Source organism: Rhinoderma darwinii, chromosome 3 (assembly GCF_050947455.1).
Source record: "Rhinoderma darwinii isolate aRhiDar2 chromosome 3, aRhiDar2.hap1, whole genome shotgun sequence".
NCBI classification, from domain to species: domain Eukaryota; kingdom Metazoa; phylum Chordata; class Amphibia; order Anura; family Rhinodermatidae; genus Rhinoderma; species Rhinoderma darwinii.
Window position 1 is genome coordinate 73,415,700 of NC_134689.1, and position 24,044 is coordinate 73,439,743.

The 24,044-nt window shown below is 44.6% G+C and overlaps 1 protein-coding gene across 2 annotated transcripts; it reads right to left on the bottom strand.

The window, feature by feature from the left end:
* Window positions 1–15,400: 15,400 nt before the first annotated feature.
* On the bottom strand, window positions 15,401–22,957 carry LOC142751010 (histone H3-like centromeric protein A). Of its 2 annotated transcripts, none has more exons than XM_075859982.1 (5): window positions 22,856–22,957; window positions 18,259–18,357; window positions 16,470–16,606; window positions 16,324–16,401; window positions 15,401–16,024 (listed from the first exon to the last, which is right to left on the bottom strand). In XM_075859982.1, exons 2-5 carry the CDS (start codon window positions 18,341–18,343, stop codon window positions 15,890–15,892), a joined length of 435 nt encoding a protein of 144 aa, XP_075716097.1. In that variant the 5' UTR covers window positions 18,344–18,357; window positions 22,856–22,957; the 3' UTR covers window positions 15,401–15,889. The 2 variants fall into 2 exon arrangements, with proteins under 2 accessions (XP_075716097.1, XP_075716096.1); XM_075859981.1 differs by having other exon boundaries at window positions 18,259–18,360; window positions 22,856–22,954.
* Between the last annotated feature and the right edge of the window lie 1,087 nt (window positions 22,958–24,044).

Sequence of the window (24,044 nt, forward strand, 5' to 3'; positions counted from 1 at the left end):
TTCGGATTAGATACAGTGGCTCGGAAGGCAGTATCACACATGATAGGATTAGATACAGCGGCTCAGCAGACAATATCACACATGATAGGATTAGATACAGGGCTCAGCTCGCTGACATTGCGGCTCCAGCGTTGGACCCAGGAAAGGTAAGAATGATAATTTTGCTTCTTTATGTGTTACTGATTATTTTTGTGCGTTTGTGTTTTTTTACAGGTTCGGTTGTTGGACTTCGGATACGAGGACTTCAATGACGGCGTTTTTTTTATTCTCAATAAAATGGTTAATGAGGGTTGTGTTTTTTTATTTCAATAAAATATTTTTTCTATGTGCTTGTATCTTTTTAAACTTTATTATCACCACCTTAGTAATGGCCGCTGGCTGATTGACAACCTCCATTACTAAGGCGGGGCTTAATGTTAGCAGGTGCAGAGGCCAACACTAACCCCCCATTATTACCCCGGATGGTCAGGTACTGGATCGTACCCGGCTCTTCCCAGCACCCCTGGTGGCGGTGGGTACCGGGGTAATAATGGGGGTTAGTGTTAGCCTCTGCACCGGCTAACACTAAGCCCCGCCTTAGCAATGGATGCTGTCAATCAGCCGGCGGCCATTACTAAGGCGGTAGTAATATAGTTAAAAAAAAATCAAAGACATAGAAAAAATATTTTATTGAAATAAAAAAAAAAAAACACACAACCCTCATTAACCATTTTATTGATAATAAAAAAAAAAGACGTCATCGAAGTAGTCCTGGAATCCGACGTAGTCCAATGACCAAACCTGTAAGAAAACATACAAAAAAACACGATTAGTAACACATGTGTTAGGCTTAGATACAGGGCCCATGTGTGATACTGTCTGTGGGACCCTGTATCTAAGCCTACCACAAGGTAGGCTTAGATACAGGGTCCAGCAGACAGTAATCTTATACAGTATAAGATCACTGTCTGCTGGACCCTGTATCTAAACCTACAGTGTGGTAGGCTTATATACAGGGCCCATCAGACAGGATCACACATGGGCCATGTATCTAAGCCTACCATGTGATTGGCTTAGATATAGGGCCCAGCAGACAGGATCACGCATGGGCCATGTATCTAAACCTACAGTGTGGTAGGCTTATATACAGGGCCCATCAGACAGGATCACACATGGGCCATGTATCTAAGCCTACCATGTGATTGGCTTAGATACAGGGCCCAGCAGACAGGATCACGCATGGGCCATGTATTTAGATACATGGCCCATGCGTGATCCTGTCTGCTGGGCCCTGTATCTAAGCCAATCACATGGTAGGCTTAGATACATGGCCCATGTGTGATCCTGTCTGATGGGCCTACCATGTGATTGGCTTAGATACAGGGCCCAGAAGACAGGATCACGCATGGGCCATGTATCTAAGCCTACCATGTGATTGGCTTACATACAGGGCCCAGCAGACAGGATCACACAATCTGTGATCCTGTCTCATGGGCCCTCTAAGCCTGCTAAATCGTAGGCTTAAAGGGGTTGTGCAGTCCCTAAACATTGATGGCCTATCCACAGTACAAATCCATCGGTATGATGTGCACGGCCAACTTCTTATACATATAGCATGGCGCTGTAGGGCTTCAGGACTTGATCTGACAAGTCCAACCCTCCCATGTACCTATTGTAATCCAGGATGCAGTCTGGTTTGGGGGTCTCTGTACTGGTACCTCGTACTGGTACATGGGTACTGGTGTGGCCATGTAGTGTTGTCAATACAAGGACATCTCTCTTGTCCTTGTACTTGTTGACACACAATATGTTGCTGCTAGAATGTACCCTGCTCTCACCCCTTCTGAGTGTTTTCCCCAAGCAGAGTCTTAGGGAGGCCTCTCAGATTTCTTCTAGCAGTGCCGCATGACTGGAAGCGAGGCAGTTGAAGAGTGGGACGCTGGTATAAAAATAATCCAGGGACAGGTGGTAACCCTGGTCCAGCAGTGGGTGCACCAAATCCCACACAATTTTTGCATTAACTCCCAGTAAGGGAGCTGACTACTGGTGTCCTTCCCTTCATATATCCTAAACCTGTAGGTATACCCTGATGCACTTTCGCACAGCTTATACATCTTCACGCCATACCTTGCCCTCGTACCCGGCAGGTACTCGCGGAATTGAACACTCCCTTTAAAATGTACCAAGGACTCATCATAAGAAATACACTTCTTGGGGGTGCATGCTTGGGAAAACTGGGCACTGAAACGGTATAATAGGGGTCTCCGTTTATACAAACAGTCAAAACTGGGGTAATCTCGGGGTGGGCACGGCTCATTATCAGTATAATGTAAGAAGAGAAGTATTGCCTAATTTATTTATTTTTTAGTTTACAGTTCAGTTTTGAAGTTGCTTTGAGGGGCCCATATATTAGAAACCCCTATCAAACACCCCATTTTAGAAACTAGACCCCTCAAAGTATTCACAACAGCATTTAGAAAGTTTATGAACCCTTTATGTGTTTCACAGAAATTTAGAGCAAAGTAGAGGTGAAATTTACATTTTTTTTTGTCAGAAAATCCTCTTTATACCATTTTTTTTTTAACACAAAAGGTTTTATCAGAGAAACGCAACTCAATACTTATTACCTAGATACTGCAGTTTTGAGAAATATCCCACATGTGGCCCTAGTGCGGTAATGGACTGAAGCACCGGCCTCCGAAGCAAAGTAGCACCTAGTGGATTTTGAGGCCTCTTTTTTATTAGGCACCATGTCCGGTTTGAAGAGGTCTTGTGGTGCCAAAACAGTGGAAACCCCCCAAAAGTGACCCCATTTTGGAAACTAGACCCCTTGAGGAATTCATTGTAGTTTTCTTGGGCTTTTTGATCAGTTTTTATTCTATTTTTAGGTGGCGTGGTGACTAAAAAACAGCAATTCTACTATTGTTCTTTTATTCTATTTTTTTTACAGCGTTCACTGTGAGCTATAAATGACATATTCACTTTATTCTGTGGGGCGATACGATTATGGCGATACCATATGTTTATAGTTTTTTTTATGTCTTATGGCGTTTGCACAATAAAATAAGTTTTGTAAAAAATCATTCACTTTTTGTGTTACCATATTCTAAGAGCCAGAACTTTTTTATTTTTCCATCAATAAAGCCGTACGAGGACTTATTTTTTGCGTAACGAACTGTAGTTCCGATAAGTTACATTTTTAGGTACATGCGACTTTTTTCTCTCTTTTTATTCCATTTTTTGGGAGGTGAAGTGACCAAACAATTGTGTTTCTGGTATGGTTTATTATTATTTTCTTTTACGGCGTTCACCGTGCGGGATAAATAATGAAATAATTTTGTAGTTCAAGCCGTTACGGACACGGCGATACCAATTATGTATAGTTTATTTATATATTTTTATTAATAATAAAGGACTGATAAGGTAAAAAGAGGGATTTTTACTTACTTTTATTTTCTTATTTTTACACATCTTTTTTTTACTTTATTACTTTGTCCCACTAGGGAACTTGAGGGCAGGAGGCCCTGATCGCAATTCTAATACACTGCACTACATGCGTAGTGCAGTGTATTAGAGCTGTCAGCTACTCACTGATAGCAAGCATAGTGGGTCCTGACTTTGTCAGGACCCACTAGGCTTCCGTCGATGGCATAACCGGACTCCATTGTTTGGTGCCCGGTTGCCATAGTCACCATCGCCGGCCGCTATCGTGTAGCAGGCCGGCGATGGCAGCTTAACCCCTAAAAAGCTGCGATCTCTATTGAATGCGGCTTTTAAGGGGTTAATCAGCGGTGACACAGCGATCGGTCCCCACTGTAGGAGCTGTGACAGCTGTTGTACGAGACATCAGCTGTCACAGCTCCTGTATGTGTCGGGTGGACGGCCTAAACGGCCGTTACTCCCGAGACGTGCTATTAGGTCATGGAGCGCGAACGATACAGCTACCATGACCTAATAATACGTCCAGGAGCGGGAAGGGGTTAATGAAGCTGCCAGGTGAGGACCTGTGAGGCGTCTATTTCTCAAACTAGAGACTCTAATGTACTTGTCTTGTTGCTCAGTTGAGCAGCGGGGCCTCCCACTTCTCTTTCTACTCTGGTTAGAGCCTGTTTGTGCTGTCTTCTGAAGGGAGTAGTACACATCGTTGTAGGACATCTTCAGTTTCTTGGCAATTTCTCGCATGGAATAGCCTTCATTTCTAAGAACAAGAATAGACTGTCGAGTTTCTCATGAAAGCTCTCTTTTTCTAGCCATTTGCAGAGTTTAATCGAACCCACAAATGTAATGCTCCAGATTCTCAACTAGCTCAAAGGAAGGTCAGTTTTATAGCTCCTCTAAACAGTAAAACTGTTTGCAGCGGTGCTAACATAATTGCACAAGGGTTTTCAAGTGTTTTCTAATCATCCATTAGCCTTCTAACACAGTTAGCAAACACAATGTACCATTAGAACACTGGAGTGATGGTTGCTGGAAATGGGCCTCTATACACCTATGTAGATATTGCATTAAAAACCAGACGTTTGCAGCTAGAATAGTCATTTAGCACATTAACAATGTATAGAGTGTATTTCTGATTAATTTAATGTTATCTTCATTGAAAAAAACTGTGCTTTTCTTTCAAAAATAAGGAAATTTCTAAGTGACCCTAAACTTTTGAACGGTAGCGTATATGTGTGTATGTGTATATATATATATATATATATATATATATACACACACATGTGTTATATATATATATATATATATATATATATATATATATATATATATATATATATATAATGTGTGTGTGTGTATATATGTTTGTATGTGTGTGTGTGTGTGTGATATATATATATATATATAATGTGTGTGTATATGTATATATATGTGTGTACATACACACACTGCATATTGAAAAACATTAATAATAATGGCTACGCGTTTCAACGCTGTACTAGCGTCTTCCTCAGGCCGTTAAAATTACATACAAAAGAGGTTGCTTATATATCAACGAAAATCTAAGCACACCGGAAGGAAAAAATAAAAGGGGTCAAAAGGGGAAAGGTCAAAGAATGATTGTGACGTCATAAACAATTCTAAACAATTTTCCGATATAGATGTTATTTATGACGTCACAATCATTCTTTGACCTTTCCCCTTTTGACCCCTTTTTTTTCCTTCCTGTGTGCTTAGATTTCCGTTGATATATAAGCAACCTCTTTTGTATGTAATTTTAACGGCCTGAGGAAGACGCTAGTACAGCGTTGAAACGCGTAGCCATTATTATTAATGTTTTTCAATAAACATATATTTATTTATATCATTTTGTCTACCATCGCTGAGTTCCTTCAACAGCCATGCAGCAGCGCCTCACGGGATCCTCCCTTTTTCCACTACCTCTTTACGTTCTAACTAGCGGTGACCACCTGGTTTACCGGTTTGGATCCTGGCAGCAGCAACTGTGGGCTTTTTCATTGCCTTTTCCAAGCACTATCGTGGTGAGCATAATAGACCACGTTCAATATTCTATTTAAACCCCATTGACCTGCACTATGTGGCGCCGTGCTTTTTGCTTTTCTGGTCATTCATTAGATGAAGCGATAAAACACAGGGGAAGGTCACGGTCACGGTCACAGGATCTTGGGCTGTGAATAGAAACTCCATCATTTAAAGGGCCCCATCCACCCTATAGATAAACCGCACAGCACCTGGGCAATGTAGTGCGCAGGACCTGTAGGCGATGTGATATAATTTGTAGATTGCTATAGAGAGGAGTTCAGAGCCCCCAAATCTTGCCGCCAATGTAATTTGGACTTGCAGTGATCCCAGGCTGAGGAGTTCACTGTACTGGGCATGTGCAGCCTGAAGCTTGTGATCTTCTAGAGCGGAGACTCTCCAGCGGTTGTGAAACTACGACTCCCAGCATGCCAGGGCCTTGCCACCTGGTGAGGGGAACTCCACTCAATTTATGGCTGTGCATAAAATGTGTCTTCTCCACACTGAGTGCTCACCCTGCGTCCGCTGCCTCCTCTCCTATCAATCTCCATGCCTGCCCCTGTATATTTCCTGTCCTCAAGGTTACGCCTGTCTCTACATATACACCCAGCATCTCCTAAGGCCCCATCTACACGAACGTGCTTTTGCGGCCGCAATTCCCCCGAAAATCCACGGGAGAATTGCGGCCCCATTCATTTCTATGGGGCCATGCACACAACCGTAGTTGTTACGGTCTGTGCATGACCATGGAGCCTGCACCGCAGAAAGAACGGACCTGTCTTATTACGGCTGTCTTCTGCGGTCCGGGCTCATTGAAAATAATGGCCGCGGCCATGTGCATGTCCCGCGATTTGCGGGCGGCTCGCGGCTGACAGTCCGCAGACGGCCGACCCGAAAATCACAGCCATGCACATGGCTACGGTCGAGTGCATGAGGCCTAAGTCTTCAGCTTCACTATGGTACCTCTGCTGCTGCCGGCCCTCGTCGTCCTCTTTTTTCTATACTTAAGATGTTCCCACTCCAAGTGTCGCCTGTCAGGACTCGACCAGAATTAGCGTCCTCCGCGTCCCGCACCACTGCCCTTCATCGGGAATCTGATGGATCTGGGGCGCAGTGATCTTCCTCAACATTTCATGCACCTGGCCCAGAAATATGGCCCCATCTATCGTCTCAGCTTCTGGGGTCAAGGTATGTGAGGGTCCGGGGTTTTTTTGTGGTATTTTATTACTAAAACTGCTTTACTTCCAAAACTAGAAATAATAAAAATGACACTGGCACTAAAAAAGTGACGACCAGTGCGCCAAGCATTAGATGTGGTCACTTCTTTAAGGCGACTTGCACCGAGACCAGCACCCATTCTGCTGGAACAATGTAAATTGCCGATTCATATGGTCATTACGAAGGACTCCTATGGTCAGCCATACAGCAGGCTATAGGTGGCTTATGAGCCACTGGTTGGGAACCCCCGCTGTAGCCTCTGACTTACGGGTAAAATTGTTTACAGCGGGTATAGAAAATCTTGATTGGCATAACAAGGCAATGTGTTATACGGCCCGAAAAACTACCCAAAATAGGCCGTGTGAACATACCCTTGCAGCTCTTTAATATGTAGATGCCTCTTTTTCAAAGGACCAAATGTAATTGGACAATTATCTCAAGAGCTATTTAATGGGCTGCATGGGCTATTCCCTCGTTATTCCATCACCAATTAAGCAGGTAAAGGGTCTGGAGTTGATTCCAGGTGTGGCATTTGCATTTGGAAGCTGTTGCTGTGAACCTACAACATGAGGTGAAAGGAGCTCTCAATGCAAGTGAAACCGACCATCGCTAGGCTTAAAAAAAATGAAGAAATCCATCAGAGAGAAGCACAAATGTCAGGAGTGGCCAAATCAACAGTGTGGTATATTCTTAAAAAAAAAAGAGTGCACTGGTGATCTCAGGAACACCAAAAGGACTGGACGTCCACGTAAAACAAGAGTGGTGGATGATCGCAGAATCCTTTCCATGGTGAATAAAACCCCTTCACAACATCTACCCAAGTGACGAACACTCTCCTGGAAGTAGGTGGATCAGTATCTAAGTCCACCATAAAGAGAAGACTTCATGAGAGCAAATACAGAGGGTTCACCACAAGGTGAAAACCATTAATCAGCCTCAGAAACAGAAAGGCCGGATTAGACTTTACCAAACAACAAGTAAAGAAGCCGCCCAGTTCTGGAACAGCATGAAACTAAGATCAACCTGTACCAGAATGATGGGAGGAAGAAAGTATGGAGAAGGCTCGGAACGGCTCATGATCCAAAGCACACCACATCCTGTGTAACACCTGGTGGAGGCAGTGTGGTGGCATGGCGGGGGCAGTGTGGTGGCATTGCGGGGGCAGTGTGGTGGTATGGGCATGCATGGCTGCCTGGCACTGGGTCACTAGTGTTTGTTGATGATGTGACTGAAGACAGAAGCGGTCGGATGAATTCTGAAGTGTTCAGGGATTTACTTTCTGCTCAGATTCAACCACATGCAGCAGGTGATTGGACGTCGCTTCACAGGACAGATGGACAATGACCCAAAACATTCTGCGAAAGCAACCCAGGAGTATAGAAGGCAAAAAAGTGGAATATTCTGCAATGACCGAGTCAGATCTCAACCCGATCGAGCTGCATTTCTTTAGCTTAAAGGGAATGTGTCGCTAGAAAAATGTTTTTTGTTTTTTTTAGTTAAACTGTTAGTATATAAATGATTAAACATTGTTCTAATTTTTTTTTTTTTTTTTCACAAGTCAGGAAATATTCTAAATTAGATTCTAATTTATAACATTTCCATGTGCTGGTCACTAGAGGGAGCAATTCCCAAAATTGCAGCATTGTCATGTGGTAAAGCAACCTCATTGCTTTATTGTGCAAAATTGGAGACGACACACTCGCTTTAGCGTCCTCAAACAATCCCCCCTCCTTTCTCCTGGCTAGTGCCAGGAGAAAGGAGGGGGTTGAATGTTCAAACCTCCTACACTGTGTGTCGCCATTTTTTGAACGAATGTACAGTGTAGGAGGATTAGATACAGTGGTAAATACACAGTATAACACGAACATACACAAACATAACTTACCTGCTCCTGCCGCCGCCGCTCCTAGTCCTTGCTTCTGAACATATGGACGGAAGCCGCGACCGGAAGTAGTCATCTTACTGTCCGGCTGCGACTTCCGGTCCACATGAAAATGGCGCCACATGTCGCTCGGCCGAAGACCTTCCTTTTGGATTGTGTGGGAGCGGCGCATGCGCCGTTCCCACACAGACGGCGTACGCTATAGTGAATGGAATGGCTCCCGTTCGCATTCTTTATGGGGATGTATGTGCCGTATTCCATCTCTGTATGTGTCATTAATCGACACATGCAGAGATGAAAAAAAAATGGCAGCCCACATAGTGAAATAAAAGTAATAAAAAAGAAAAAACTACAACAAAAATAAATAAAATGTATTTTAATAACATACTAAAAGCAATAACATATATAAAAGAAATTTTTTTCATGACCCCTTCCCTTTAAAGATTAAAGGTTCTCTTTAATCTGTGTGTCAATATTGCAGGATGCGATCAGGTGGCCCTGTTATATAGGAGGTGTTCATTTGCAATAGAAATGAATGGATGAGTATTTTTATCTGCAATTATGGTCCGTAATTGAGTGTGATGTGTGTGCCAATATACAGAGCTTTACTAGCCTATTCTGCTGCCTTAAAGGGAATGTGTCGCAAATTAAATAAAAAAAAAAAAGTTTAAGTGTCTTTACTTATTGTCATTATATTTTTTAAGTTTTTTGCTGTATTTTTTTTTTTCTTCCATATGGTGGAAAGTATTACAAATTTAATAATAATTTTACATGTTTTCCTATGTTGGCCACCAGGGGGAGAACTTCCCAGAATTACAGCAAGGTGAATAAGGCAAAGCAACCTGACTCACAGCTGCCGTAAATGTGGGAGGGAATCTCACCCCCCCTCCCACAAGCCAGGAAAAGGTGTCTTCAAATTGCTAAGCAGTGTCAGGCAGCCATTTTGGGTGTGATTCTGCATCTGGCAGAAGTTATAGGAAACACCAAAAGGCTAAGGGTATGTTCACACGCTTACTAAACAAAGGGAAAACCGCTCCTGATTTTCAGCCATTTTTTAATCAAACTCGCGTTTTTACGGCCGTTTTTGGAGCTGTTTTTCTATAAAGTCAATTAAAAACGGCTCCAAAAACGTCCCAAGAAGTGATGTGCACTTCATTTTGGCGGGTGTCTTTTTACGTGCCGGTTTTGGAAAACGACCACGTAAAAAACGCCCTGTCGGAACAGAACGCCATATTTCCCATTGAAACCAATGGGCAGACGCTTGCAGGCTTTCTGCTTCCGATTTTTCAGCTGAAAACTCTGCGTGTGAACATACCCTTAGAATGTTGAAAGTGAAGTGAATGACTTTTCAGTTGACCGGTTCACACGCCGTGTATTTGACACGTGTTTTTTTTGCACATTTTACGTGCCAAAAAGCACATTAAAAGAAATGCTTGATTACACTTGATTTTGCACAACTAGAGAGATTTATCGTTCAGGAGTCTGGGAAAGCTGGGTGACCACCATTACCCCTCCTAGTGGAGTGTGAAAGGGTCATGGTGGTCACCCAGCTTTCCCAGACGCCTGAACGATAAATCTCTCTAGTTGTGCTGAGACTGAGCGGTTCATTAGTCACATTCCCAAACAGTCTCAGCACAACTAGAGAGATTTATCGTTCAGGGGTCTGGGAAAGCTGGGTGACCACCATTACCCCTCCTACTGGAGTGTGAGAGGTTCATTAGTCACATCCCCAAACAGTCTCAGCACAACTAGAAAGATTTATCGTTCAGGGCTTTCCCAGTACAGTTGCATCATGTGTCCTTCATACAAGGGGGGGGGGGCCCGTCGGGGGTCACGAGAGCGGGGGTCTGTGAGATAGAGAGTGGGACAGACAGAGACACACACCTTACCTGCAGTGCAGCTGGTCTTCAGTATGGCGCCTGCTATCTCCCTGCAAACAGCTGCTCTGCTGTGTGACTCTGACCTGCGTCTGCGCAGTACAGAGACAGAAAGCAGAATCAATGGAACGGCTCCCGTTCATTGACTCCTATGCCCTGTAGCACCTCTTGGATTTTGGGGCCTCCTTTTTTCAGAATATATTTTAGGCACCATGTCAGGTATGAAGAGGTCTTGTAGTGCCAAAACAGTGGAAACCCCCAAAAGTGACCCCCATTTTTTAAACTACACCCCTCAGGGAATTTATCTAGGGGTATAGTTAGCATTTTGATCCCACAGGTATTTTGCTATATTTTCTGGAGTTAGTCTGTGAAAATGAAAATCTACTTTTTTTCTGGAAAAACGTAAAAATTTCTAATTTTTGCAAGAAATAAAGGAGAGAAAGCACCCCAACATTTGTAAAGCAATTTCTCACGATTACGGAAATACCCCATATGTGGTAATAAACTGCTGTTTGGACCCACAGCAGAGTTCAGAAGGGAAGGACCCCCATTTGGATTTTGGAGCTCTGATTTTACTGGAATGGTTTTCAGTGCCGTGTTACGTTTGCAACGCCCTGGAGGGACCTAAACAGTGGAATCCCCCCAAAAGTGACCCCATTTTGGAAACTATACCCCTCAAGGAATTTTTCTAGTGGTATAGTTAGCATTTTGACCCCACAGGTTTTTTGCTGAATTTATTGGAATTAGTCTGTGAAGATGAAAAGAGACTTTTTTTTGGAAAAAACACAGAATTTTCTAATTTTTATAAGGAATAAAGGAGAAAAAGCACCTCGACATTTGTAAAGCAATTTCTCCTGATTACGGAAATACCCCATTATGCGGTAATAAACTGCTGTTTGGACCCCCATGGCAGGGCTCAGAAGGGACGGAGCACCATTTGGATTTTGCAGCTCAGATTTTGCTGAATTGGTTTCTGGGGGCCATGTCGCATTTGCAGAGTCCCTGAAGTACCAGTACAGTAGAAATTCCCCAGATGTGATCCCAATTTGGAGACTATAATCCTGAAAGAATTAAATTAGAGGTGTAGTGAGCATTTTGAGCCCTCAGGTGTTTTATAGATTTTATTAGAATTGGTCCGTGAAAATGAAAATTTTTTTTTCCCAATAACCTGTAGATTTAGCTCAGAATTTTTCATTTCAACAAGGAATACAGGAGAAAAGACACCCCAAAATGTGTTACACAATTTCTCCTGATTACGGAAATACCCCATATGTGGTTGTAAACGGCTATTTGGACATACGGCAAGGGTCTAAAGGGAAAAAGTGCAATTTCGTTTTTTGGCGTGGAGATTTTACAAAATTTGTTTTTGACGCCATGTTGCATTGCGCTGAGGTACCAATACAGTGAAAACTCCAGAGAAGTGACCCCATTTAGGAAACTACACCCCTCAAGGAATTCATCTAGAATTGTAGTGAGCATTTTGACCCCCAAAGGTTTTGCAGAAATTAGTGCACAGTGGATGTTGCAGATTGAAAATTGCTATTTTCCACAGATATGCTATTTCAGTGCCCAATGCGTTGGGCCCAGCTTGTACCACTGGAGACATACGCCCCATAAATTGTTAAGCGGTTCTCCAGAGTACGGTAATACCCCATATGTGGTCATAAACCGCTGTTTGGGCACACTGCCAGGCCCAGGAGCGCCATTTGGCTTTTGGAGCGCAGATTTTGCTTGGTAGTAGTTTTGTTTAGTGTTTTACTGGTGTTTCAGTTTATAATGTGGGGGCATATGTAATCTGTGCGGAGTACATCAGGGTATATGTAAGTTGGGCAGAGTACATCAGGGTATATGTAAGCTGGGCGGAGTGTATCAGGGTATATGTAAGCTGGGCGGAGTACATCAGGGTATATGTAAGCTGGGCGGAGTACATCAGGGTATATGTAAGCTGTGCGGAGTACATCAAGGTATATGTAAGCTGGGCGGAGTACATCAGGGTATATGTAAGCTGGGCGGAGTTCATCAGGGTATATGTTTGCTGGGCGGAGTGTATCAGGGTATATGTAAACTGTGCGGAGTACATCAGGGTATATGTAAGCTGGGCGGAGTACATCAGGGTATATGTAAGCTGTGCGGAGTACATCAGGGTATATGTAAGCTGGGCGGAGTACATCAGGGCATATGTAAGCTGTGCGGAGTACATCATTGTATATGTAAGCTGGGCGGAGTACATCATTGTATATGTAAGCTGGTCGGAGTACATCAGGGTATATGTAAGCTGGGCGGAGTACATCAGGGTATATGTAAGCTGGGCGGAGTACATCAGGGTATATGTAAGCTGGGCGGAGTACATCAGGGTATATGTAAGCTGTGCGGAGTACATCAGGGTATATGTAAGCTGGGCGGAGTGCAACAGGTCATAATAGGATGATGTAATAATGGGGAGAATGAATAATAAAATTAATTATCCCTGGATAGTGACGTACGCTTTGAACCAATCCTTCATGCACAGGCCGGATTATTGGGTGCAGGAGTCGCACTTCTAAAGGGTGTCTGTGGTGTTGTACAAAATAATATCCGCACTCCAGTATTGCCTAATCTTTGACTTCTTCACTAGCCCCATATGTAGCACAGACCCCCAAAACGTCATCGTTTTCGCTGGATTTACAGGGTCTACCAGTGGGGGCTGCAAATGATGACGTGGGGTTTTAGGTGAAGAACTGCTGCACATATAAATTAGTCTGGGCCATCGTTTTACATTATTGCGTTCCAAGAGTCATAACTTTTTATTTTTCCGTTGACTAGCTGTGAGTGCTTGATTTTCATGGGACGAGCTGTCGTTTTTATTAGTATCATGGGGTACATCCGATAATTTGATCAGTTTTTTATTCCATTTTTTCTGAGGTGAGGAGACCAAATACCAGAAATTCTTTCACTATTTTTTTTATAATTTTTTACCGGCGTTTTCTGTGCAGTATAAACAACATGTTTACTTTATTCTACGGTTTGATACGATTATGGCAATACCAAATTTATATAGTTTTTATATGTTTTACTACTTTTACAAAAAAAAAACACTTTTTTCTAAATAAAATGTTTTAGTGTCACCATGTCCTGAGAGTCATAACTTTTTTATTTTTTTGTCAACGGAGCTTTGTGAGGGCTTGTTCTTTGCCTGACACACTGTAGTTTTTATTGGTACCATGTTTGGCTACGCGCGACTTTTTGATCACTTTTTATTCCATTTTTTTGGAAACAACGTGACCAAAAAAGGAAATTCTGCCATTGTTTTTTATGGTATTTTTTTTACGGTGTTCACCGTGCGGGATAAATAATATGATATTTTTTTTAGGTCAGGCCAATACGAACGCAGCGATACCTATTATGTCTAGTTTTTGTCTTTTTTTTTCTAATTATAAAGGGCTTGATCAGGGAAACAAGACGATTATTGTTTTTATTACGTAAAACTTGTATTTATTTATCTAAAACTTTTTTTTTACTTTTTTTTCACTTTTTATTTTACACATACTAGGGGACTGGAAGATCTGATCTTCTGATCCCCTGCACAATACACTGCACTACTTCTGTATGTACTGATGTAGTGCAGTGTATTGTAACTGTCACTTTACAACTGACAGTTGAGCCTATTACGTCCTGCCTTGGGCAGGATCTAATAGGCTCCCGTACCTGGCAACCAGGAAGCCGTTGCTAGGCTTCCTGGTTGCCATTGCAACCATCAGAACCCCGCGATTTTTCGCGGGGGGGGGCAATGGGAGCCCCCTCCCTCTGTATCAATCACTTAAATGCCGCTGTCGCTATTGACAGCGGCATTTAAGGGGTTAAACTACAGCGATCGGAGAGGACAGTGATCGCTGTAGTTGCAGTGGGATGTCGGCTGTATATTACAGCCGACATCCGATGAAGATGGAGCGAGCACAGCTCCTGTGCCCGCTTCATCCTCAGGGCGTTACTATACGCCCATTTTCGGGAAGGGGTTAATAAAAATAGTAGTTTTTTTTTTTTACACCGCTTTCTCTGATATCCTCACGTATCTCACAGAAGTGAGGAGATCAGAGAAAGTGACAGGAGCTTTCTCCTGCAGACGACGTCACAGACGGCTGTGATTGGTCAGTCTCTGAAGACTGACCAATCACAGCAATCGCCGGCATTGGGGACTGCTAATTGGTCCCCAGGCCGGTAGCAGAGACGGTTAGCTGTCAATGACAGCTGCCGCCGCTGTTCTGTCGCTATGTGATTTCACATAGTGACAGTTTATTCCTGCGCCGTAATAGTACGTCGAAGGTACGCTGGAATAAGCGGCCAGCGACGTACTATTATGGCGAAGGTACGCAAGGGGTTAATGACATACTAAAAGCAATATTATATAAAAAAAATGTTGTGACACCAGTCCATTAAGACAAAACTTAAAGCAGAAAGACCCACAAACAAGCAACAACTGAAGACGCGGCAGTAAAGGCCGGGCAAACATCACTAATGAGGAAACCCAGCGTGTGGTGATGTCCATGGGTTCCAGACTTCAGGCCGTCATTGCCTGCAAAGGATTCTCTACAAAGTATTAAAAAAAACATTTATGGTAATGTTAATTTGTCCAATCACTTTTGATCACCTGAAATGAGGAGGTGGTGTAGAAAAAAGGTGGCAATTCCTAAACTTTTCACAGGAGATTTTTGTTTAACCCCTTGAAATAAACCTGAAAGTCTAAACTTCAATTGCATCTCAGTTGTTTCATTTCAAATCCAATGTGGTGGCAGCAAAACCCAAATCATGAAGATTGTGCCACTGCCCAAATAATTCTGGACCCAACCCACACACCCACTCTGAACAAGCATAGCTGCAGTGTAAAGAATGAGGGTGGGACAGAGCAAGAGTATTGAACTACAGCGAAGCTGGAGTCATTGATCATATCCAAGTCCTTATGAAGATTAGTCTAAAATGATGAAGATCAAAGTTATAAAATACATTTTTTTTTAATTTGAAAAAATTAACAAATCTTTACAGAATAAAAACAGGAAACGGATCATAAACTCAGCAGAACAATTAGAAGGTCAGCCAGATCAGAGGTTTCATTAGCGGTTGTGTCCAGCGTCTTTGTTAGCGGTTTTGTCCAGCAGTGCCGCCTTGTGGTCATTTTCTGTGCTACATCCTGGACCCCTACAACCCATTACATAGCTGGACAGAAAAACTACTGCACTACCACCCTGCAAACTGCAGTGGCAGCCATATTGGTTGTAACAACTTTCCCATGAACAGATAAATCAAAGAAAAAACCTCCACTGTAACCAGTGTCAGGAGGGGGCGCTAAAGCCGGTTTACTCTTCCAAACTGGATCTTTTATGCAATGGTAAAACTTGTATTTCCCAATAGATTTTCTCCATTAATATAAAACTATTTACACGTGATCATTCTTCATCAAATCTTGAGAGATAAAACGGCAGCATTATCCCAGTCCATACGGGATGCCTCGGATTCTCCGTGCGAGCTGCATGTCCTTCACAAAGAGAGTGACCCTGTTGGCCTGGTGACTGCAGAGGTAAGAATCTTCAAAGAGACGCACGAGGAAGGCCTCAGCTGACTGTGGATACAGAAGAGCATTAGTCCCTCTTAAAGTGACAGCACTCCCGGTATAATTTACTACACAGCTCGAAGGACTGAGCAGATTTCACTTTTATGAGCTGATAGCTAGAGTGATGGTGGGGGGGGTCTGGCCTCTGGAACTCCCACAATGCTTCACAACCCCTATGCAAATGTCACGCTAGGGCATATGGATGTGTTAGAGGGGGCGGGGGCTGAGTAGTGAACCACTGCAAAGAGCAGCTCCCCCTCTGGTTGACCCATGCGTTACATGGACAGTGCATTGTATGAGATACTGACCTCTTGTAGCGCCATAAGTGCGGTGCTTTGCCAGTAGTAAAACACACCGCGGGAATACTTCAGGCAGATCTCTCTCACCTGCAAGAATAAAAGGGGAATATCACCGACAATAAAGAGGAGCAGCCGCAGAGGACACATCCACTCACCAGGCGGAAAAACGGGGCTTTCTGAATGAGCAGATTGGTTGATTTTTGGTACTTTCTTATTTCCATCAGCGCACGGGCTCCTGGGCGGTAGCGTCTTCTTCGTTGCGTGCTCGGTCTGTGACTTGTTTCCCCTCTACCTGTAAGAAAGAAATCCATAATCATAGCTGAAAATGAATCTCCCGCTACATGGAAATTCACTGTCTGGCCGGGTTCACACGTAGCGTAAACACGGCGGATTTTCTGCAACGGATTTCACTGCGGAAACTCCACAGCGTAATACAGAAGCAGAGGAGATACAAACAAATCTCATCCAGACGCAGCGGAAAAAAACCCGCCAAACTTACCCAGATCTCTCTGCTCCTGCGTTCAACCCGGCCTCCAGGGATGATGTCTCATCCCATATGACTGCTGCAGAACATCAGAGGGACACGTCACCATGGCTACGGGTAAGTATGTTTTTTTTTTTCTCTACCTTCTATGGACATTCCAGCCGAAAAACTTCACCTTTTCAGCCAGAATTACCTCCGGTGCCCAGGGCCAATACGCTGTGTACTTTTACGCTGCGTATCTGCCCTGTGTGAACATGGCCTATTACCTTAATGTCCCCCAAGGAACATCAGGTAAACAGATTTAAAACAGAACATGCTACCTGCAGCCACCACTAGAGGGAGCTCATTGTATATGGTTGTACATTGAACTTGGTAACAAAACAGTATGCAGTGAGCTCCCTCTAGTGGTGGCTGCAGGGAGACAAAATTATACCATGTAACTGCTGTAAAACTACATTAAGAAATTAATCAGCACAGAATGTTGGACCTAAAAAGGATATAAATGTGGACGTTCAAATTTTAGATACTTTTCTATGACTGATAATTTGGGGTCCATCAAGTCCCATTGATACCGGATTAAAGGGGTTGTACCACGAAAAGAATTTTTCACCTATCCACAAGATAGGTGATAAATGCCGGATCGCTGCGGGTTGTTAACAAGAGTGCGGGTCCCAGAGTGGTGGTCACTCAAGTCATTCTCTATGGCAGTGGTCCCCAACCTATTTTGCACCGAGGACCGGTTTGATGCAAGAACATGTTTGCGGGGACTGGCGGGGGGGGGGGGGGAGGGAGTGGAGGGGTTAGAGTCAGTTCACACATTGCGTAAATACGGCGTATACCTGTATTATAATGCGGAAAAATCGGCAGCATAATACAGTAGCAGCAAAGTGGATGAGATAAAACACGTCTCATCCACACGCTGCATAAACGGAGTAGAAAAAAGGCTCAGAAATTGACGTCACAACATCGCGGCTGCCTGCGCGGAGCCGCTCACGGCAGAGTGCATAATTGGGCAAGGAGCAGTCAAACTTGACTATTTCCGTCGATCCCATAGGGAATGAATAGAGCGGTCGGACAGCAGGTTGGAAATTCTTAGATCCCTCATTTCATAATATATCTTCATGGGTGTGAGCTGTGTTCTCAGATTCCCTTCCCAGGGCCATATAGTAACGTGCTTCCTGCAACCACCACTAGGGGGAGACGATTGTGCACATGCATACAGCTCCTGTTGTGCCTATATAAATCAGTCCTCAGTTTGCTCCCCCTAGTTGCGGCCTTGTGCTACAGAAATTTCTGTATGTAACAGATTTTTACCTGCATAGAAACGAACCCTCTAAGATATAAAGCTGAGAAACGGATTACAATCTAGTATTACACGACCCGAGGTTATCTGAAATTCATTTTTAAAATAAAATATATAATGAGAGTGATAAGATGATCAAGGTGCAACTTTCTCTTACTTGGCGGAGATTGAGGAGGAGCTGCAGGTTTCTTCTGCGGCTGCGCCGACTTCCTGCGGGACGAGCTTTTCTGGGGTGGTTTCATGATGATGTAAAACGCTGCTGAGAGACATACAATCAGTTAAGCGGATAAGAGATGGTGACAATTCAGCAGAATCACAGGTGACGTAGGATAAACGGAGCGGTTTTATCATTCCCCACAACTCCCCCCCCCCCAATACCAAAACATTCAGGTGTCGGGAAGGTCGATTTTACTGCATCCAAGTCGCCACAGAGCGCTAGACTTATATACGTATATACTGACTGATGCCACCAATGCAAGTGACAAGAAAGTGATGACATTGACGGTGAAGATATGAGATTGCCGGATGTCAGTAATTAACGCACGCTGCATCAATGAATACAATAGATCCTCGTGGCATCAATTACCAGAACAGCGGCATCAATGATCTATTTAATAATGCGGCAACAGTAGAGCTACCCGCAGCAGATCCCGCAAGCAATGGGCAGAGGTTTGCAGACGTAATGGAGCCGTCTTTTCAGGCGTGATTCGAGGCGTAAAACGCCTGAAAATAGGTCGTGTGCACATAACCTTACAGAGAATCCGTAATCCAGACAAAGGTGGGAAATTTAAAACTGGAGCAAAGGAAAAGTGGAGCAGTCGTCATGGAAATGAAAGGCCGCAGCTGGAGGACGATGAGCTGCAACAATGCAGTACAAATATACAGAAATAAAACATCTAATAATCCATATGATCTCTAGACACGCAGCAGCGAAAATGTATAAAATCAACACACACGATAGACGAGGAGAAGAAACATTCAGTCGAGAGCGCAACTTTTCTTAGGACTCTCTGCTTTGTGCCGTTTCTCTGTTATTCCTGCTGGAAATGTAAGAATTGACAGCTGTGTGTTACCAGTTGGGGGTGTGTCCCTACACAAACTGACAACGTCCAATCAGTGCTGACAGAGAGACTGTAGGGACACGTCCTTTGATGAGGAGAATGGCAACACAAAGTTATCTATTAATACATAAATTTCTAGGAGGAACAACAGAGGAACGGCACAAGCCAGAGATCTGAGAAAATACGCTCCAGAATAGTTATTTCATGGGGAATACAGGTATTTACTATAAGGGTATGTTCACACGCAGTGGTTTCAGACCTAATTCTGGCGTTTTACGACTCGAATTACGGCTGAAAAAACGCCCCTAATACGCCTACAAACATCTGCCCATTGCTTTCAATGGGAATTACGATGTTCTGTTCGCACGAGCCTTAATTTTACGTGTCGCTGTCAAAATACGGCGTGTAAAATGACGGCTCGTCAAAAGAAGTGCAGGACACTTTTTGGGACGTTTTTGGAGCCGTTTTCTCATAGACTCGTGAAAACAGCTCCAAAAACGGCTGTAAAAAACGCAGCGAAAAACGCGAGTGGTTAAAAAAACATCTGAAAATCAGGAGCTGTTTTCGCCATAAAACAGCTCCGTATTTTCAGACGTTTTTGCTCACTGCGTGTGAACAGAGCCTTACAGACACGTCAGGAGAAGTGACGGCTCCTCTTTAATAATATTGTCTGTATCCTGTATAATTCATGAGGACGCACGTGCTGCCCGGCGTGATGTCAGCGTCACCGTATCTATCAATGATTATACACTGAACTCTAGAAAACTGCCAGATACACCAGGACGACTGTATACATCAGAGTTTCCCAACCTTTTCAGGCTCGAGGCACCCCAGGGAAAAAAAATAATTCTCAGGGCACCCCTACCAAAAATTGTTTACAAAACGACAAAAAATGTCAAAAAACAAGCACTACACTCTTAGGTTATGTTCACACAACGTTTTTTTGTAAGGCAGAAACTAAAAGTCTGCCTCCAAATTCATTTACGAATTTTGAGGCAGATTTTGAATTGACAGCGTTGTTTGACTTTTTTTTGCCCACATGTTTTTTAAGCCGTTGAAGCGAATGCAAAAACCGCAGACAAAAAAGCACCAGAGGTCAGAGGCGGAAACCACTTGAAGACCATCAGCCCCCCACTCCCAGTAATGACCGTCAGCCCCCCCACTCACAATAACGACCGTCAGCCCCCCACTCACAGTAACGACCGTCAGCCCCCCCACTCCCAGTAATGACCGTCAGCCCCCCACTCACAATAATGACCGTCAGCCCCCCCACTCCCAGTAATGACCGTCAGCCCCCCCACTCACAGTAATGACCGTCAGCCCCCCACTCACAGTAATGACCGTCAGCCCCCCACTCACAGTAATGACCGTCAGCCCCCCACTCACAGTAATGACCGTCAGCCCCCCACTCACAGTAATGACCGTCAGCCCCCCACTCACAGTAATGGCCGTCAGCCCCCCACTCACAGTAATGGCCGTCAGCCCCCCACTCACAGTAATGGCCGTCAGCCCCCCACTCACAGTAATGACCGTCAGCCCCCCACTCACAGTAATGACCGTCAGGCCCCCCACTCACAGTAATGACCGTCAGGCCCCCCACTCACAGTAATGACCGTCAGGCCCCCCACTCACAGTAATGACCGTCAGCCCCCACACTCACAGTAATGACCGTCAGCCCCCCACTCCCAGTAATGACCGTCAGCCCCCCACTCCCAGTAATGACCGTCAGCCCCCCCACTCACAGTAATGACCGTCAGCCCCCCCACTCACAGTAATGACCGTCAGCCCCCCCACTCACAGTAATGACCGTCAGCCCCCCCACTCACAGTAATGACCGTCAGCCCCCCACTCACAGTAATGACCGTCAGCCCCCCACTCCCAGTAATGACCGTCAGCCCCCCCCACTCACAGTAATGACCGTCAGCCCCCCACTCACAGTAATGACCGTCAGCCCCCCCACTCACAGTAATGACCGTCAGCCCCCCACTCCCAGTAATGACCGTCAGCCCCCCCACTCCCAGTAATGACCGTCAGCCCCCCACTCCCAGTAATGACCGTCAGCCCCCCACTCCCAGTAATGACCGTCAGCCCCCCACTCCCAGTAATGACCGTCAGCCCCCCACTCCCAGTAATGACCGTCAGCCCCCCACTCACATTATAATGACCCCTCAGTAAAGCCACCATCAGCCTCAGTCCCCCCGCCCCCCGATAAAATAACCATCTGCCCCTCTAGTAAAGGGACCATCACAGACAGAAAGTGTGCTTACCCCTGGGGAAGGAATAAATAAGGAGGTATAAGAACTACAACTCCCAGCATGCCCAGACTGTTGCGTGATATCAGAGGACATTATAGAGAGGAGGTATAAGAGAGAACTACAACTCCCAGCATGTCCAGACTGTTATTATGGGATATCAGAGGACAATACAGTGAGGAGGTATAAGAGGAGAGAACTATAACTCCTAGCATGTCAAGGCTGTTATTATGGGATATCAGAGGACATTACAGGGAGGAGGTATAAGAGGAGAGGACTACAACTCCCAGCATATCCAGACTGTTATTATGGGATATCAGAGGACATTACAGTGAGGAGGTATAAGAGGAGAGAACTACAACTCCTAGCATGTCCAGGCTGTTATTATGGGATATCAGAGGACATTACAGGGAGGCGGTATAAGAGGAGGACTACAACTCCCAGCATGTCCAGGCTGTTATTATGGGATATCAGAGGACATTACAGGGAGGAGGTATAAGAGGAGGGAACTACAACTACCAGCATGTCCATGACGTTATTATGGGATATCAGAGGACATTACAGGAGAAGAAGGTATAAGAGGAGAGGACTACAACTCCCAGCATGCCCAGACTGTTATTATGGGATATCTGAGGACATTACAGTGAGGAGGTATAAGAGGAAAGGACTACAACTCCCAGCATGTCCAGGAGGTTATTATGGGATATCAGAGGACATTACAGGGAGGAGGTATAAGAGGAGAGGACTACAACTCCCAGCATGTCCAGGACGTTATTGTGGGATATCAGAGGACATTACAGGGAGGAGGTATAAGAGGAGAAGACTACAACCCCCAGCATGTCCAGGACGTTATTATGGGATATCAGAGGACATTACAGGGAGGAGGTATAAGAGGAGAGGACTACAACTCCCAGCATGTCCAGGACGTTATTATGGGATATCAGAGGACATTACAGGGAGGAGGTATAAGAGGAGAGAACTACAACTCCCAGCATATCCAGGACGTTATTATGGGATATCAGAGGACATTACAGGGAGGAGGTATAAGAGGAGAGGACTACAACTCCCAGCATATCCAGGACGTTATTATGGGATATCAGAGGACATTACAGGGAGGCGGTATAAGAGGGGAGAACTACAACTCCCAGCATGTCCAGGACGTTATTATGGGATATCAGAGGACATTACAGGGAGGAGGTATAAGAGGAGAGAACTACAACTCCCAGCATATCCAGGACGTTATTATGGGATATCAGAGGACATTACAGAGAGGAGGTATAAGAGGAGAGGACTACAACTCCCAGCATGTCCAGGACGTTATTATGGGATATCAGAGGACATTACAGGGAGGAGGTATAAGAGGAGAGAACTACAACTACCCACATTCCCCTGGCTCCATTTCTCACACAACTGCTAAGAAAGTAAAGAAAACCGCACTTACCCTGCCCAGTGTTAATGGCTCCTCTCCCTCCGTCAGGCTTCTAGTGGGAAGCAGTGGGCGGTGCTTGTAACAGACGTCCGCGCGTCACGTCTGCTACAACGTCGGGGGCGGAGCTTGTAGCAAAAAAAATAAAAAAAATGAAAAAAAAATGTTTTTTTTTTTTTTTTTTTGCCGTGGATGAGCCTCGGCACCCCTGAACAGCTCTCGGCACCCTGGTTGGGAACCACTGGTATAGATTATATAATAGCCCCACAATATAAAAGCCAATAAAAACCAAAAGGATCCCGCACTGCGTTCTTCCAGGTTATGTATCGCCCCCTTGTGGCTAATAGAAGAAGTACACCAAATGTTCAAACCATGATCACCGCGCGGTCTCAATGACATCATCTAGACCTCGGGCTGTAATGAAAAGCCTGTTTATACCCCTGGGTTCCAGGATGGGTCTATTTTAGGCTCGATGGGTTTCTATCAAGTTCTATAGAAAATGCTTAGAAACGTTGTGATATAAAAAAGAAAACCCTTTTATTGACATTAAGACCCCTTTACCAATGCCGATAATCATACGAGCGCTTGTTTTCGATCACGCACAGCGACGATCAGACGATAAACTGCACTGATTTGTCAGCTGATCACATCTTTTATGCGTCCCAAAAAATCCTCGTTGTCCACAGCGTACAATCAGGGGATGTGCTGCCGACAATACGTAAACTGTACGAGCACGGACCATCGTATTAACCATCGCTCATCCCCGTACAGCGTGCGTCGGCTCGTGTAAATGAGCGCCGACTCACTGGATACATCGTTGATCGTGCAAGTTCCATCTAGTGAAAAACTGTAAAACAGGGAGGAGGGGGATGCAGCTGCAGTTTCTTATGCCCCACGCACGCGACCGTATTTTTCATCAGTAATTACAGCAGGGACTCTCCCATAGAAGTCTATGGGCGCTTCCGTAAATATGGGCGGCTATGGATACGCATCCGTACTCTGACTATATTTACGGAAGCGTTGCTATGCAACATGCTGATGACATCATTTGCATCCTCCCTCTTTTTTTTTACGGATCCGTATATACCGATGCAATATGGACTGTATTTCGGGATAGATGAAAATACGGTCGTGTGCATGGGGCCTTACTTGGTGTTGCAATGAGGGGGGAGGGGTAGCGGCTGGTACTTGCTAGTTACACTAT